The 17,162-nt window shown below is 35.8% G+C and overlaps 1 protein-coding gene across 3 annotated transcripts in view; it reads right to left on the bottom strand.

Annotated features, from left to right (window-relative positions):
- Positions 1 to 356: 356 nt before the first annotated feature.
- LOC136218528 (stromal processing peptidase, chloroplastic) overlaps positions 357 to 17,162 on the bottom strand; it is a 32,498-nt gene continuing 15,692 nt past the window's right edge. For 2 of the 3 annotated variants that reach the window (XM_066005452.1, XM_066005454.1), the window contains 15 exons: positions 13,833 to 14,057; positions 9,651 to 9,854; positions 9,372 to 9,542; positions 8,100 to 8,249; positions 6,427 to 6,564; positions 5,990 to 6,217; positions 5,751 to 5,903; positions 4,889 to 5,012; positions 3,872 to 4,001; positions 2,749 to 2,869; positions 2,580 to 2,660; positions 2,047 to 2,148; positions 1,733 to 1,883; positions 1,084 to 1,210; positions 357 to 716 (listed from right to left, as the gene is read on the bottom strand). In XM_066005452.1, the coding sequence (XP_065861524.1) occupies positions 1,116 to 1,210; positions 1,733 to 1,883; positions 2,047 to 2,148; positions 2,580 to 2,660; positions 2,749 to 2,869; positions 3,872 to 4,001; positions 4,889 to 5,012; positions 5,751 to 5,903; positions 5,990 to 6,217; positions 6,427 to 6,564; positions 8,100 to 8,249; positions 9,372 to 9,542; positions 9,651 to 9,854; positions 13,833 to 14,057 (2,073 nt within the window). In that variant the 3' untranslated portion in view covers positions 357 to 716; positions 1,084 to 1,115. The remainder of the gene's footprint in view (positions 717 to 1,083; positions 1,211 to 1,732; positions 1,884 to 2,046; positions 2,149 to 2,579; positions 2,661 to 2,748; positions 2,870 to 3,871; positions 4,002 to 4,888; positions 5,013 to 5,750; positions 5,904 to 5,989; positions 6,218 to 6,426; positions 6,565 to 8,099; positions 8,250 to 9,371; positions 9,543 to 9,650; positions 9,855 to 13,832; positions 14,058 to 17,162) is intronic. The other variant, XM_066005453.1, reaches the window with a different exon arrangement.

Raw genomic sequence — 17,162 nt, 5'->3', positions numbered from 1 at the left:
TTTGAATTTTAACACCGTTAGTCAATTTTGCTTCTGTTTGTTAACGGCGTATAACACATACCTCTGTTTGTAAAAAAAAACCACAGATCCGAGTTTGTAAAACGTGTAAACCACAGGCATTTTTTGTGTACTTATCCCTAAAATTAACTATCTAGCAATGTTTTTATAACGGTGCTAGGAACCCAAAAGGAATTTTTTTCAATTCTTACATCTCTCGCCAATCGCTTCGATTAGTTTTTAAGTTTAGGCGCGAAAACTCTATAAACTTAAACTTAACCATTCATATTAATTAAGAAAATAAATAATTTATCTGTACCCACACCCAAACCACACATGACAATATTGGAATTGGCATATTTACAAAATATTGCTAACATTTTCATATAATTCTATTTTTTTTTTCATACAGTAAGGATGCAAGAGTCGAGTTAGTTCTATAAGTTTCTCATTACAGTAAAATGAATTACATTGTGGCACACAATTTGATTTACAATTTCAGATTTCGTGGATGGAATCAAATGGTGATTATATGTACACGTTCGCAATGAAAATGGCCTTTTATTTTGAAGGTATAACTTTTCAGATATTGTAATGGGAGAAACTCAAACCGCTCCAATGGCCCCGTCATAGGTTGCTTATTCTGCTAAAAGCTTCGGCTGCTGTGCCTCTTTTCTCTCCGGTTCTAAGAGGGAAGAATTTGGCTCTTGTTAATATATCTGATACAAGATTTAGATGAAACTATCTCAATTATTTTCTCTAAGAAAATAATATACAGATTAGATTACACAAACAAACCTAGCTCGAAAAAGCATTCAACGGTATAATGCACACGCAAGCCATCTCATATCTCACCAACAACATCTATTCTCACTCAATTTTTTAAAACAAGAAGAATCCTGACTATGATACCACGATATGTTATAACCAGTTAAAATGAAATATCTAGAATCATCTTCGCAAACAAAAATGGGTTGTTTTCTTTACGAGGATCTTATACAAACATGTAACTGAACTTGATGTAGCAACAACTATTAACCTAATAAGCCTCCACTGAATCAAAATCACTGACTTGAGGTTATGTACCTTCTAACGCTGAGCACCACTGAATTGTAAAATCAAGTTGTTGGCCTTGTCATTGTGGATAAACCACGCCCGACAGGAATAACCCCTTGGAAACCATCACTCGTTTCTTCTTCTTCTTGTAAGAGAGCTGCAGAACATTTCATTGGAAAAAAAAAAATTTGTTATAGGATTCCAATAGCATTTGATCTGATCAAGTAAGGTAGCAATACTAAGAGCATCTCCAAGAGCCTCTTAGTCCACTCTAAAAATAATATAAGTAATTGACTCTTAATGGTTTAAAATTGTTAATTATTGTTATATTTAACAATAGTGAGAGGAGAGAGACTCCAAAATAATAAATTATTAATAAAAAATGAAATAAGGAGGCACTAAGAGTGGAGAGAGATTCTCTATTGATGGAGAGGCTTCAGGAGCCACTAAGAGGCTGTTGGAGCTGATTTTTAACTTTGCCTCCTCAAATTTTAACTTAGAGCCAAACTAAGATGCTGTTGGAGACCAAACGCAAAATTGTTGATACCAGACATGCAAATGTTAGTTTGGAAGTGAGAACAATTTCCTTCAACTTGACAGATACTCAAATATTCTAGACATTACACCAAAGAATATGAAACAAAGAATGATTCCACAAATTTCAACTCTGTACACTCACCAGTGTTCTCATCACCAGCCTGACTGCCAGCAACCCCGATGCATGAATACAACGAATTTTCATCAACCTTCAATTGTTCATAAGCAAGGTATATGTCCTCCATAGTGGCAGCTTCGTAAAGTGAAGTAAGATCTTTAATGCATGAAATATCCTGAAAACCAAAAAGAATATAATAAAAAATAATAATAATAATCGTTAATATAGAATTCCTACAAAAAAATAGCAAGGGGATTTTGGAACACATTGTTCATATGTATCCAGCAGATAATAGAGAAACTTGACACAGGATCAAGCTTGAAAAATGTTGAGTTTACCTTCCTTTGAACAGAAGACGCTTGCAAGTGAGCTAGCAATCCAAGCCAATAGGCATTTGACTTAATCTCAGCTTCATGTCTCATCAGAAGAGTTCGTTTTGCCTGTGATTCAAAGAGATGCATCCACATCCATCAAAATCAGTACGGGAAATCCCAATCTATAACGGAAGATGAATTATCACCAATGGCACGCATAAAACTGAAAATTGAAAAAAAAAAGTAGACGAAGCCCATGCTTTTGAGTTAATCCCAAAATGAACAGTTAATCAAGAGTGAAATCAAGTCCAAAGTAGCTATATTTACTTAAATGCATCCCAATACCATAAATGCTATCAACTATAGGACAGAGAACATTCTCTAATTGTTCTGTATGTTAACCCTGTCCAACTCCCCAGGTAGGCTTGTTGCTATGCTGAACATCTCCATCCAATGATCAATTATAGTCTAACCTTGTTGCTATGCAAAACATCCATATACTACTCTAAATGCAATTAGGGTAAAGAAAAAGTGTTGTAATTGTTCTGTAAACTAACCCTGTCCAACTCCCTTTGCGCAATCTTGTTGCTGTGCAACCCTCTTAGAACAGTCTTGCACGCATCAACTGCTTTATATACCTGCACATTTATGATTCCAAAAGCGGGTGAACAACTTTGGGACGATGACGAATAATTATATGTAGATTATAAGGAAATGAGAGCTCACCTTGCCTGGAGTTGATGTTACTGATATTACATACCATCCAAGATTAAGTCTATCAAAGAGGCTCAACTCAAATGATACATCGTACGTTAATCCAAGAGAATCCCTGACTGTGGTGAATAGCCTATAGAAAAAGAATATACAAATAAATAAAGCACAATTAATTTTTTTCGAACGACAGTTAGAAATATACTACAGGTGAAGTAACGAACAAATCCTCAGGAACTAACTACATTAATGACTTTGTATATCATATAAGTTGGCTGATGCAAATAATATAACTCTAGCGAATCTTTTGCAGGGTTTAATTGAAGGCACATATCATGGTGTCAACCACTGTCATTGGATCATATTAAACAGTCTCTACCAGCACTATTATTGAACCTTTAAGAAAATTAAGGGACCAAATTTGTATTAAAATATTAAGTTACTGCACATATTAATAATTCTTAACATCTAAAGTAATTTCCTCGTCATTATTGACTGATGGTGGTAGCCAACAAAATTTAATATGGAAATAGCATCATTTACATTTGACCTGAGGGCATTTTACAGAAGTGAAAAAAAATTCTAAAAATCAGTGTCTTCCTCTTTTTTCCATGATCAATGTCCTTTTTTCTGTTATCATGCTACAATTACAAAGGTCGGACTTTTCATCTGATATGCACCATTGCAGACAAAAAGCATGTGATTCTCACATACCCATAATGACCAAACACAAACCAGTCATCCATTTTCTATTGCAATGAAGTCAACAAAAGATTATTTGGCCCTTTTTTTTAAATCCAAGAAATTCAAACAGTGAAAATCCATTTTTCCCTGGACAGATAGGAAGAGGTAGAAACTTCTTCTTGTTATGAACAAGTCCTTTTCCGGTCAGGTATCCAAATATTGTACAAAAACGGAATGTTCTAATTCACTATAAAAGGAAAAGTAAAAGTAAATTTCCCAACTGAAGGGGGGAAAGGAAAAGAAAAATCAGGCAACAAGGATGCAGATCACCTAATGGTGGCAAGGAAACAAGGATGGCGGTTGAGAAATTTCTTTTATCTCATTATCCCCCTTCCCCACAAAAAAAAAGTATGTAGTGTGATGGTAGGGGCTTGTAATAATTGGTAAGAGTTACCTTGAATTTATGATCTCAGCCAGCAGCCCCATTGTTATTCCAAAGAAAAGTGGATGTCTGGGGAGTTTTCTTTGACAATCGTTCAAAGCATCCTTCCCATTTATAAGATGTTCCTCTTTTGGCTGTGCATCTGCAAGATACAAGATCTCAATAGTAGGCAAGTCTGGTAAAAAGTGAAAGAAGAAAAAAAAACACTTCACAAAGATAGCCAACAAATTTGTTATGTAAAATAAAAATAAAAAAATCCAATTAACATTCAACAGATAGATTTACAAAAAAACAATAAAGTTTGAATATACAAATTATCAATCATCATCATCCGCATTTATAAGCAGCATAAAATGGCTACAGTTTAGTTTGGAATCCAATACAGAAGATATTGAACATCAAAAACAGTTAGTGGTTCCTACAATACATCTCTCGCAAAGTGAACCACTAAAACTAATAAGTAATTCATTAACTGTTGAGGATAATTTTTTCTAGTTTGCTCATAGCATTATAAATTACCACCAGGTTTGCATGCATTTCTGGATACAAACATGCCAGATATTTTATTAAGGGAAAAAAATGCAATAGCTCTGGAGCAGTTAATATAGGCAGCTACCGAAGGAAGAAATAAAAACTTATAGCTACAACTCAGTATCACAATGATGAAAAAATACCAAATTCTTAAGATAAAGCCCACCATTTTGTGTCCATATCCAAAACATTCACCAAATGAAACTATCACTTGGTTTATCCCAATTCAATGGCGCAATCTAATGCTGTACAATAAAATGACAATGAAGCTAAACCTCTCATAACGCAGCTAAAAGCATAATCCAAATAACAAGTAACTGAAATATTTCCTCATGTGAGATTACATGTTACTATCTAATTTGCTGTCATCAACAAATGTATATAATAAGAGATGCCAAAGCAATATAACAGGATATTCTATTGTTTGGTTACTAGGCACTTTTCTCTTCAAGAAGGATCGAAAGGACCAAACGGCAAGAATTAAATTTTTTATTTCACCTGGTGCTGAAAATTCACTAATTGACTCGAAGAGATCTTTCCCATCAACTGTGAAACCCCAACGGTTTGGTGCGGGACCAGCAATGTATGCACATGCTCTTTCATCTGTATCTTTCAAGAATACCTAATTATACGAAACCAAATTATAAACACATATATCGTCAATACAAAGAGTACCAGGCAAAATAACTTTAGCAACCTTCTAAGCAAAAGAAAACAATATCTACATAGTAAGCAGTGCAAACAGCCAAGCCAAGGCAACCTCACTGCTACCTTCTATTAAGCTAGCGCTGCCACAACAATGCTGAGATCAAGGTTGGTTTGACTTTTAGTTAAATATTCACCAATACTATATCCTGGTCCAATCTCATACTAGAGAATTCTCAGAATAGCATATTAAGGGCTCAAATGCAAGCGAAAAAAAGAAAAATATATTCTTCAAAAAAAACATAAAGTTGATTCTGAACAGCTACCACCCAGCAGAAATCAAAGCTAAAAATGAAGATTACAAACACTAGAATATCAAATGAATTCAATTTTACCAAGATAGAAAGGTTCATATTAATTTCCAAATAGAATAATAAAAAATAGTAGTAAGTGATTTCAAGCAGTAAGTACATTAATTCACATTGTTTTCCCTTAAAAGAGCTTTCATTCTTACAATATCATCCCACTGTTCACCAAAAACATATTCTTGTCAACCCTCAAACTTACTAAAACATTAACATGTGTAACACCAAAAAAAAAAAATCAGTTCATTTTTCACCCATCTAATCCTCATGCCTTCTGCATAGCAAGAACTCCTAATCCAATTTCAAAATTAGACGAATGCAATTATAAATAATTTTGGTTCAGGTCTTACTTGTTGAAACTGCAAATCAGATGGGGAAGGTCTAAACAAGACAGGAATAAATCGTTGTTCTCGCTTGGAATCTCCTGTTGCTCTAACAGTGCCTAGGTAGTCAATAATGCAGGACTCTATCTCCTGCTCTGAGAAGTCCCCAACAATGCTAACCTGAAGAAAAGGTATGCACCCTTCAAATGATGAGAACCTTGCACCGAGATGTGAATATTCAGAATCAAACATGAATTTTTACATACCTCCATGTTACCACTCACAAACTGATTCATCACTGCATCCTTCACAGTTTTCAATGTTAAACTTTGTAATGATTGTGGTGTTGGTTCAACGAATCGCTCATCTCCATTCAACATTGCTGTCATCAATTTGTGAGCAGTTGCGCGTTCCAAACTTTTGGGAATGGACCGATAGTATGACAAATATAGCTGCTTTGCTCTATCAAATGCATCTTCCAGCCAGACACTATGCTGAGACACAAAGATCAAACAGTTGGTGGAACCAAAAACATCCCATATTCATTCTAAAATGTAGCATAAAAAAAAAAAAAGGGCGGCCCGGTCGCACTATGCGTCCCCGCTGAGCGAGGGTCCGGGGAGGGGTCCCACCACAAGGGTGTACTGGGGGCAAGCCTTCCCCTGCTCCTAAGACTCACATATGAGGTCCATAAGCAGGTTACCTCAAGCACCATATGGAGAAGTTCAAATGCTGCTCGCATGCCATTGTCTCTTAGAGTAAAACGAAACTCCATGCAGATGAATTCCTCTGTTGACTCCAAAGAGCAATTTATCAAGTGATTCACACAAAAAAGTTCTACCTGAAGTACAACACATGTAGGCAATCAGCTACTCAGAAATGTGGAGAAATTATGCAACTCAAACATCTTCATTTTTACAGCAAAACCACACAACATTCATCATTGTCTGATAATCTGCAACTAATTTCAGATAAAGATAGAAGTGATGAAGATGGTAAACCAGATTATGTCAAGGTTTTAAAGCCAATGACCCATTCATGCAACACATGCAAACGTGAGTTGTAAGTTTGAACTTTTATTCATAAGTTGTTAATGCCATTCAAAACCCATTCTATGTACAACTCCTCCTTGATTCTCACTCATGCAAAGCATAGGAAAAGTAGGGAAATTAGGGTACTGTATCGGTTAGCATTTTTACTGCACAACCACATGGCATGCATCATTATTTGTGACAATTTGCAACAAACTTCAGAAAGGTGGCACCGAGGCAGTAACAATGGAGAAATCAGTTGTATGCCATGCTTCAAAAAAAATGACCTATGCCGGTGCAAACAGAGTATTTAAACATGAAGCCATGAACATCTATCCATGAGTTGTTAATTTACCCCTACGAACGCATTCTATGATTACAATGTCAGGACTACGACTTCTGACAGTAAGGATAGAAAGAAGACGGAAAGCAGAGAATTAGGGGAGAAGAAAGTAGAGAGGAGAGGAAGAAGGAGATAAGTTTCATTTAATATTAATCTCATACGTTTACCTTACAAGAGAGACTCTAAATAGGAAACCACTGCTGACGTGGCAGCAGTTATAGTCCCAACAGCTGTAAATAGTACAGCTGCTGTAACAAACTTCTAAACAGAAATAACAACTATTTAAAACCAAAAAACAAGGCAAATAATAAAGCAATTAACCACCTAATTTAATACCTAAATAATTCCCCTTAATTACTCTAATAACATGACAAATTCCTACTTGATTCTTTCTAAAACATTTATAAAAATAAAATAGAATAAAAAACCCACATATTTTATCATGTCATGACCAGGTTGCCCTTTTTGTGAAACCCAAATTCTATGGTACATACAGGAAAAGGGATGACCAGGTTGCCCTTTTTGTGAAACCCAAATTCTATGGTACATACAGGAGAAGGGATTTGAATGAGTTCAACTGTGCATTCATTTAGATCTAACAACAGAACTCTTGAAGCTTTATATTCATTTACAGTCTCTTCTTTCATATCAGCTCGATGGCTAAACAAAACTCAGCAATTCAGCCTATTCACAATTGCTATACATTGACGGCCAGTTGGTGTGCGGTGAACGATCAGGATGACAAAAACATAAAATATAATCTCTGATAATAAAACAGAATCATAACTTAATAAAATATTAGAAAAGTTATTTCAGCTAACTAGGGAGAGCACCAAAAATTACTAATAAAGAACATGGCTGGAATATTACTTTTTTTCTTCTCATTTTGCTTATCCTCTCTATGCGAATACATTGGTCACGACTACTACCAAAAAGCAGATGAATAATTCCTGTGGATGTAGACAGTAACAATAAAGCTGCACAAAATGTGTTTTCATTTACCTGCTCCCTTGAAAAGTTGCCCACACGACCTCCCTCACTGAGAGTTCGAACACCTACAATGACTGCTCCCTTTGACTCTATACTTTCAGCTGCTCGTCCTCCACCAACTATAAGTCGCATTACACCTCCACGAGATTCACTCTTTGAAATCTATAAGACAGAAGATGTATAATATCTAAAATGTAACTAAAGGAAGATAAGAGACATTCCTGCATATATCAAACATTAAAACAGCTATACTTTATTACTGTTGAACTAGAAATAATCAAAACTGAAAATAATGCAATTAAAATTGCACTTTAACAGAATTTTGAAGAAACAATCACAATTTTATATAATAGCATAGTTTACAATACATATAATAGCATAGCAACAATAAATTTATATTATATTATCTTAACAAGCGGACAAAAACCAAGTCACCTAACTATACAAGAATAGCTTACACTACATGTACTCTCGAAGCTGCATTTTGTCAAATTTTCCTTTTCTTTCTTTAGCATATAAATGGCAAACTATTGGCTGATTCTTTTCCCAACATAACATAACAAACAATTTTATACGTGTAGTGTAGCAATGACGACATAAGAGTTCTTCCTCGATAATATTTCTTAATTTCTATTGCATGTGTGACTCATTTGACCCTCTCTACCCTTGGAAATCATTTAGAGAAGGTTAGCATCCTAAGATTGGTATCTTTATGATAATAATATAACTATTCACATCAAACAAGTTTTAAGACCTATGAAGGAACTAGCACCCCTAATTATTTTTATTTGTGTTGTGTGAATTATACGGTTAGTACCTAGAACTGGTCTCTCATTATAAGTTTCAAAACAGAATTTCTGATGGAGAATAATGAATTTTCCTGCTAACCTTGCAGGATTTCGGTTTATTGATTACAGTTGTACAAGGTTCATTAGCAATTCATTTTATAACTTTTCACCTCTGTCATTCATTGGTGCAAATACTCAAGAATAAGCTGTTCATAATGTGTTTGTCCTATATTGCTTTCAGATCTTATAGGTGTTTCTCGAGCACACATGCAACAACATAGAAAAATGCCAATTGTTTCAAGACGGTTTCAATAATTTGTTTTCACTATCTTAAGTAGTACTCCTTTCCTTTCTCTTACTATGAGAATCCTCTTCCACTATTATTCCAAAATGATCTGGAGTTGTATGTATAAATGGCATGTTAAGGAAACTCATAATAGTGGAGAGCGAATTTCATATAACGAGAGTGGCCACTAAACTGAAATATAAGCCTTACCTTATAATTTACAGCAATTCCATTTGAAAGACGGCATTGAGTGATTCCTGTTTCCTGGTCATGCAGCTTCAACATATTAACTCCTAGAAGCAAAGGGGCAAAGGATGGTTGACGTTGTAACCTCAACTCTTCTAACTGTGATGAAGATATCAGTTCTTTTGGCACTTCAAGCTGCAGCAAACCAGAAGATTCAACACAAAGTTCAATTGAATATATGGTCTTTCTACAAAAATATAAAGCAACTAAGTTGAAATGGGCAGCATGAGTTCTAAAGGAAACCTCAGGCTCAGCCTCAATTGGTTCTTCCAGTCCTGATTCTATAGCAGCCGTAATTTCCATTGATGATATCTTGAACTCAGTTTCACCTACTCCATCAATATGCACTTTGTTTGGAACACATGCAACAATTGCTGCAGGAAGAGGTGTAGTGGGTTTTCCAAAATCTGAAATAAATTCTAATACCTTGGCACCAATAGAATTAACCTACAAGATAAAGAGAGAAAATATCCAACAAGCTATAAATCATGTCAAGATAAGAAACTAACAAATGAACATAACCAATGAGTAAGCTAAAACAGTAAGTACCATAGGACCTTTTTTTCCATTCGAAGGGAAGTACCATATGGTTTAGTTCATGACTTGGAGAGAAAAAAAACAGAATACACCAGGTAAAGGCCATGTGAACAAAGCCAAAGTCAATAGACATGCCCTAACTAGGAGAAGAAATTTATTGCAATAGGATACTTGTAAGAAGCAAAGCCATTCAGATATATGATTATGTCTTCTCCATGAATGATTAAGAGTAGTTTAGCTTCTAGTTCTAGGAGTAGGGCTTCCTGATGATTTACAAAATTAGATAAATGCCAACAGCATACGTTGGTTGGATTGGAAGTGAAACGCTATCCAACATTCATATAATTGGGTAGCATAATTTGAAAACAGATCCTGGATTGTCAAGGGGATACATTTTCTTTCTTAGCAGTTTCTTTCTTAGATTACCTATTTTGGTGCTCTACTTACTAAGTGAGTACCTTTTCTGCACTCTTTTCAGTATTCAATGTTATCGCCAAATTTGAAAAACAGAATACGGTTTTCTTAGGAGGAGGAAAATTACTGATATTTTGCCATATCTAAAGAACCACGAAATTGAGAGAAGTATATATATATGTAAAATCTATCAGCAAGAACATACAGACCATCGCTTCAAAATACTATCAAGATGGTTGACATAGAAGCCTGACATGGTCATTTTGAACTCAGTTCTCAACCTAGCATTGCATTATTGAGTGCTTTGGAACAGTGATTTGTAAGTTGTCATGGGCCATTACTCATGTTAAAAGCACAAACAGTCACTAAACTTTGGGGAATGTTTTAGCATGATCACAAAAAATTAATGCATGGCAGAAAAAGCTGTTGTACTTCAATTTCATTGCCAGGAAACCTACTAATGCATTTTCAACACAAAAACTCACCCACATGGTTTATAATATTTGATTTTTGTATTCCCTGTTCACATCTTTTTTTTTTTTTTTGTTATTAGTGGCATTGATTGATGGGTTTGGGACTTGTGTTGTCTATGATGATCCACCATCAAAATCCTATGGCAAAGCTCATGGAATATAAACAGAGACAAACTCAAGCCACCACGTGTTTCGGCCATAGATTATAAACAGAATTTAAAAAAAAAATGAGATGAAGTGAAACATCAGGTAAATTACACCCATGGCCCTCCAAGCTCCAACTGAGGCCTTTCTCAAACGTTGGTACTTAAACTTCATTTTTTCACTTAAAAATTCTTGAACTTAGTGGTGCCTAACATTGTATCTCATATAACCTGCTAGTCGTGTGCCACATCAGCATTAACCATTTTTCATCATAAAATATGGAGCCCACTTTTCGGAAAGACTTCTCTACCATTTTCCCCTCCACTTGAGTCCCACTTTTCTTTCTTTTGTTGTTCAATCTCCACTCTCTATCCTTTGTCTTTTCATTTTCTCTCTCCACTAACCCTAGCTTTTCCTTTTCTCTCAAAACAGCCACCCTTCCTGCATCTCTCTATCACTTTCTAGTCTCTTCTTCTCGCCTCCATAAATCATTATCCCCCAACTGATTATTGCTGTAATGCAAAAAATAAAAAATAAAAAAAAAAAGAAACTAAACAACGCAAAGTCAATTTCAAATAGCTATGGTTGAGAAGGAGGTAATGGTGCTTGGAATTGACAATAGCTCAATCATTTAATGACATGAGATGAAGAATTCAAAGTGTTTTGAGTTTCTTTATAAGCTAAAACAGATCTCATAACCACATATAGAAAATGGAAAAATCAGAAACCTTAACTTTTCTTTTTGAATAGGAATAGGGCACTTCCAAGAGTAGGATTCGAACAGATCCAGGTGTTGCCAATAGCGTGCAAGAGTGTTGAAGTATTGAGTGATAGAGGCCTCAATTTCGAATGATTCTAATGTATTTTCAAAACATGAATAGGAATCTTTAACAGCATCCCATAGTTCATGGAACTAACCAGCCATGACTTAATCATGTGATTATCAGTTTTCCATGTTTTGTACTTCGGATCATCAGTTTTTGGAGCAACTACCTCTCCTTGAGGTATTTCTCCCCTTTTCCTCCGATGTACATCATCACATACTGTGACCATTGGAGATAGTTATGGCCATTGAATTTGGGGTAAATAATTTATTAGTCCTCACATTTTTACGTAACACACTGTTTAGTCCCCTATTTTGAAAAACACACAAGGTCCGATCTCTTGTCAATATTAATCCTTTGATCCTCTCTATTTTTTTTTAGATTTTTAACACAGAAAATAACATAGTAACATGGCCATTCATACTATGGCTGTCCTGAAAGCTATGACCATGTTACTATGTTATTTCCAGTCTTTCTATTTATGCCAAATATAACGATTAAAAATCTAAAGAAAATAGAGAGAAGGGCCAAAGAGTTAATATTGACAAAAATAGGGACCTTATAATATGTTTTTCGAAATAAGGGACTAAACGGTGCGTTAGGTGAAAAAGAGGGGACTAATAAATTATTTACCCTTGAATTTGTGGCTAGTAACCAGAGAGGCAGCCTCAGTACCATGAGAGGAAGAGCCAATTATGAGAGGTGGATTTGAGATTGAGGAGAGATGGGAGGCTGTGCCTGAGAGTGAGGAGTCTTTCTCGGTAGTCGTGGTGGTTGAATCGTGAGAAGAGGATACAACGGATGTTTTAGGTTAAGAGCAGCTTGAAAAAGATACGATTAGAGTAAGGAGAGCGTTGATACCATGTGGTTTTGTGAATAATCGTATATCTTATTCATCAAAATAATAACCTATTTATAGGCAAATCACAAAGCCAGTCAAATAACCTAGGTCAACTAATCTCCTAAAAATTAGGAATTAATTTCCTAATAATCAGCAATTTACAGAAAAGGAAATAAATAATTCTCTATTTATTCGGTTTTCTTAAGGGATTAATACCGAATAAGTCAAAGATATTTACACAAATCTACATTTAGTTAATTCTTTTCAGACTGAATTATGTCATTTTATCTCTACCAAACATATAAAATAATGGAACACCAGCTACAAACACTAGAAAGCCCCTTTATATTGTTACACAAAACTGCAATTGCGTTGACAGCAACATGCAGATACTAGCAACAAGAAATGCCAGGAAAGTGTGTATTGCACTATTGTTAGAATCGCGAATCGTATGATTCGAGTCGAGCCGACTCGATTTCGAGCCGACTCTATAGGTAGAATCTGAAATCATCAAGAATCGGTAGTGAATCGGCGGAATCGTCCGATTCTAACTATTCATGCATCAAGAGAAAAAATTGGCAGCAATTAAGAGTTTTGGAATCTGTACATTTCAATGTACAATTGAAGGCACGATTCATCAATGACTTCTGGTGTGCCGCATACAGCCAATAAGGATTAAACTAAAAAAAATTAAAAATCAATAATTCAAATTCAAATTCAAAGAAACAGATAATAAAACTCAACTTAGACTTTCCAAATTATAATTACATACAAATACAACGGCCCTTTTCATAATAAATCAACAGAGGTGGATTGCATAATTTCATAGTCTTCTTTTCTTTCCAAACTTTCTTCTTTCTTTGTGAATTAGTTTTATTTAGGATTGCATGAGATTTGCTTTTGAATTTTAAGTAAGTTTATATGACTTTTTTTTTTTTTGACAAATTAAAATTGCATTTCCAAACTAATATTTTAAGTTCAACATGGTAAAAATCTTGTTTTTTTATAATATTAAGATTTGAACCGAATCTTATGAGTCGAATCTCGATATGACAACTATGGTGTATTGGCACTGCCATTTCGGGTATAAATACACATTTAAAAAAAAATCGCTCAATAAGGTTCATCCGTGTTGTTTGAATGAAGAAACAAGCCTTATAATATCTGAAGTTGAATATAAGAAAAAAATTACCTCTTCGAGAGTGACTGTCTCAGTAACCGCCATCAAACTCTCATGGCCCTGTCTTTGATCCATCACTGTATGACCCAATGCATCACTCTCCATAATAAATTCCAAATTATCAACAGAAGAAACATTATCTATCATAGCTGCAAGATGTTCGCTATCTTTTAGAAGTGCATCCATGTAGCGAGTTAATTCACCCTTTGTAACACCAAATGCTTTAAGCCTTCGAACCTGCACCGTAGAATAGAGAAGAACTGACAAACAAGAACAAAAAAATAAAAAATAAAAGATTCACAGTATCATTTATGAAATTATAAGCATTACACTGGCAAGTAGTTGAATAATTTGAACAAATAAAGCAGTAAATCATTCTTCCTCTAGTTAGGTAATAAAGGCAAACCATAATTATTAAAGGCCTAAGGCGTAAGGCGCACTACGGAGCGAAGGGGTCCTAGAGAAAACATGTCAATGTTCTTAATGATAAATTCTAACATGCAATAAATCCTATATTCTGAAGTCAAAGTATTCAACTAAATAGTAAATACTTTGACAAATAGCTACTTACTATCAAAAGTCTCCAACTTCACGTTATGCCTTTGTTTGCTTCTTTTTTTCTGGTATTTTACTGTTGTAGTGTGCTTCTTCTTTCCCTTTGTTTTGCATTGTGCATGTTTCTCTCTCTGTTTTATTTATATTATTTAGTTTGAAAGTCTGTCTCCTTTCCTTTTGTTTTTGTTTATTTTTGGACACTAGATGTGTCTAATCCAACAGTGGAGATTGAACATGTGGGTCAATAACATAGAACCCTAACAAAATAACTTGTGACACAAAAGGCGTGCCATGGTGCACCTCTGATAACCAAAGGCACGGCTTGGCATCGCCAGAGCAACATCGTTCGCCTAAGGGTTGTAAGGCGCACGGCCTTGAGCCTTGTGCCATGGCGTCGCCATTAATAACTATGAGGCAAAAACATGAAAACCCATGCAGAACTTCTACCTCCCGTGCATAAACAAGAGCATCATCATAAGTACCAAATGGATAACGTCAAAGGTTCCTTTATTTGAGAAAAGATAAGACTATTAATTGAACAAGATAACAATGCAAATCCGAAAGGAGCAAGACATTCCCCTTTATGATACTGAATTCAATAAAGAAAAAAGGTTAAGGTAACAAGACCACAAGATACTCCCCTAAATCCAGAAAAACCCTAGAAAAGGCTCAAAATACAATATTTAACCCACAACAATTTCAAAGAAAATTATGAACTCCACATCCTGGCCTTACTTTCCAACCACATCTATCAAAATGTGAATGGATAACAAGAAAGCACAAAATTTTCATCTTCATTGACGGTCACTTGGTGGCATTTACAGCCGGTTCCAAGACCGGACAAAGGAGGGTTGCGGTAGGTTTGTGGCGGCCAGCATAAAACTTAGCCACATCTTATGGACATGAACCAAAATATGAATATCGTGGGGGCGTTCCCTACTCAGCGACGAGTTGCACTTCATAGGCCCGGGTGTAGTGAAAAATGTGCAAGGGTTGCTAGGTCGTCGCCCCGAAGCGGCGCACCACCTCGGTGCCCAAGGGTAGTGTCAAATGTGCAAAGGTCCCACACGAAGGACGAGTGCGGGTAAATAAGCTAGTCCACAGTACGGTAATGGTAGGGGTAGTAGGTTACTCTTTGGGACATGAAACATAGGCTCTTTGACAGAAAGATTAGTTGAAATTGTAAATGTTATGAAGAGGAGGAGAATAAATATAATGTGCCTACAAGAAACCAAGTGGGTTGAATCCAAGGCCAAAGAGATAGCTCATTAGGGTTATAAGCTTTGGTACTCAGGAAAGGATAAGAGTAGAAATGGAGGTTCCTAGGGATGAGAAGATGGTACTGGGTGGTGACCTTAATGGACATGTGGCTTCTAGGCGTGATGGGTTTGAGAGTGTTCATGGAGGTTTTGGTTTTGGAGATAGGAATGAAGTAGGAAATACTCTGGAACGCATCAGTCTATGACTTAAGTATCATGAACACTTGGTTTACGAAAAGAACCTCCCACTTAGTGACTAATCGGAGTGGCGGTAATGCGAGCCAAATTGACTTCTTCCTAGTAAGGAGTGATTGGAGAAAGAGTTATATTGATTGTAAGGTGATCCCTGGTGAGAGTACTACATCTTAACATAGAGTAGTGGTGCTTGATTTTCGAAGTAGGAGATGTATAAGGAAACGAATACCACAAGTGTAGACTAAGATTATAAGTGGTGGAAACTCCAAGGGGAGAACCAACACAAATTTGTGGATAAGAGGCCACAAAAGATATTTGGTCTTGTAACATGGATTTAGATATAGATTCAGTGTGGACTAAGATGGAACATAGTATAAAGGAAGTAGAGAAGGAAACTAAGGGAATCTACAGGTAGCATGCCACCGGATAAGGACACATCTTGGTGGACCGAAGAAGTACGACAAGCAATAACGAGTACGCGAGAATACTATAAAATATTAGGGAAATTTAGGAGTGATGAGAACTACGAAAAGTATAAAGAGGCTAAAAGCAAAGAAGGTTAGACGAGATGCCAGAGCAAAGGTGAATCGCGATCTGTATACAAGATTGGATACGAAGGAAGGGGAAAGAGACATGTATAGAATTGCCCGTATGAGAGATAGGAAGACGCGAGATCTCGGAAAAGTTAAATGTGTGAAGGATGTGGACCAAAGAGTCCTGGTTAGAGATAAGGATATCAAGGAACGATGGAGGTCATATTTTAATGACTTATTTAATGTAGATCGCGGACAAGATGTTGGAGATATAAGTATCCCTCACGGTATGATAAATCGTGATTGCATGCGGAGAATTCAAAAGGGTGAAGTCAAAACGGCATTAAAAAAAGATAAGATTGAAGAAAGCAGTCCTGATGGCATCCCTATGGAGATTTAGAGATCTTTAGGTGAGAGAGGAATTGAATGGTTGACGACTTTCTTCAACAAGATTTGGAGAAGCAATAAGATGCCATCATAATGGAGAAGAAGTACCCTAATTCCTTTGTATAAGAACAAAGGCGATGTCCAAGATTGTGCCAACTATCGAGGAATCAAACTAATGAGTCACACTATGAAACTTTGGGAGCGAGTGATCGAACAAAGGCTAAGGATGAGGGTGAAGATCTCAGAAAACCAATTTGCCTTTATGCCGGAAAGATCAACTATGGAGGTCATTCATCTAATGAGACAATTAATGGATCACTATCAAAATTAGAAGAAAGATTTGTGGTTTTCATTGACTTGGGGGAAGGCATATGATAAGGTACCAAAGGAAGTACTTTGGTGGGCCTTAATAC

The sequence above is a fragment of the Euphorbia lathyris genome, chromosome 2, assembly GCF_963576675.1.
Source record: "Euphorbia lathyris chromosome 2, ddEupLath1.1, whole genome shotgun sequence".
Lineage (NCBI taxonomy): Eukaryota > Viridiplantae > Streptophyta > Magnoliopsida > Malpighiales > Euphorbiaceae > Euphorbia > Euphorbia lathyris.
The sequence above is the reverse complement of the archived record's forward strand: the minus strand, read 5'-3'. Positions and strand labels throughout refer to the sequence as shown.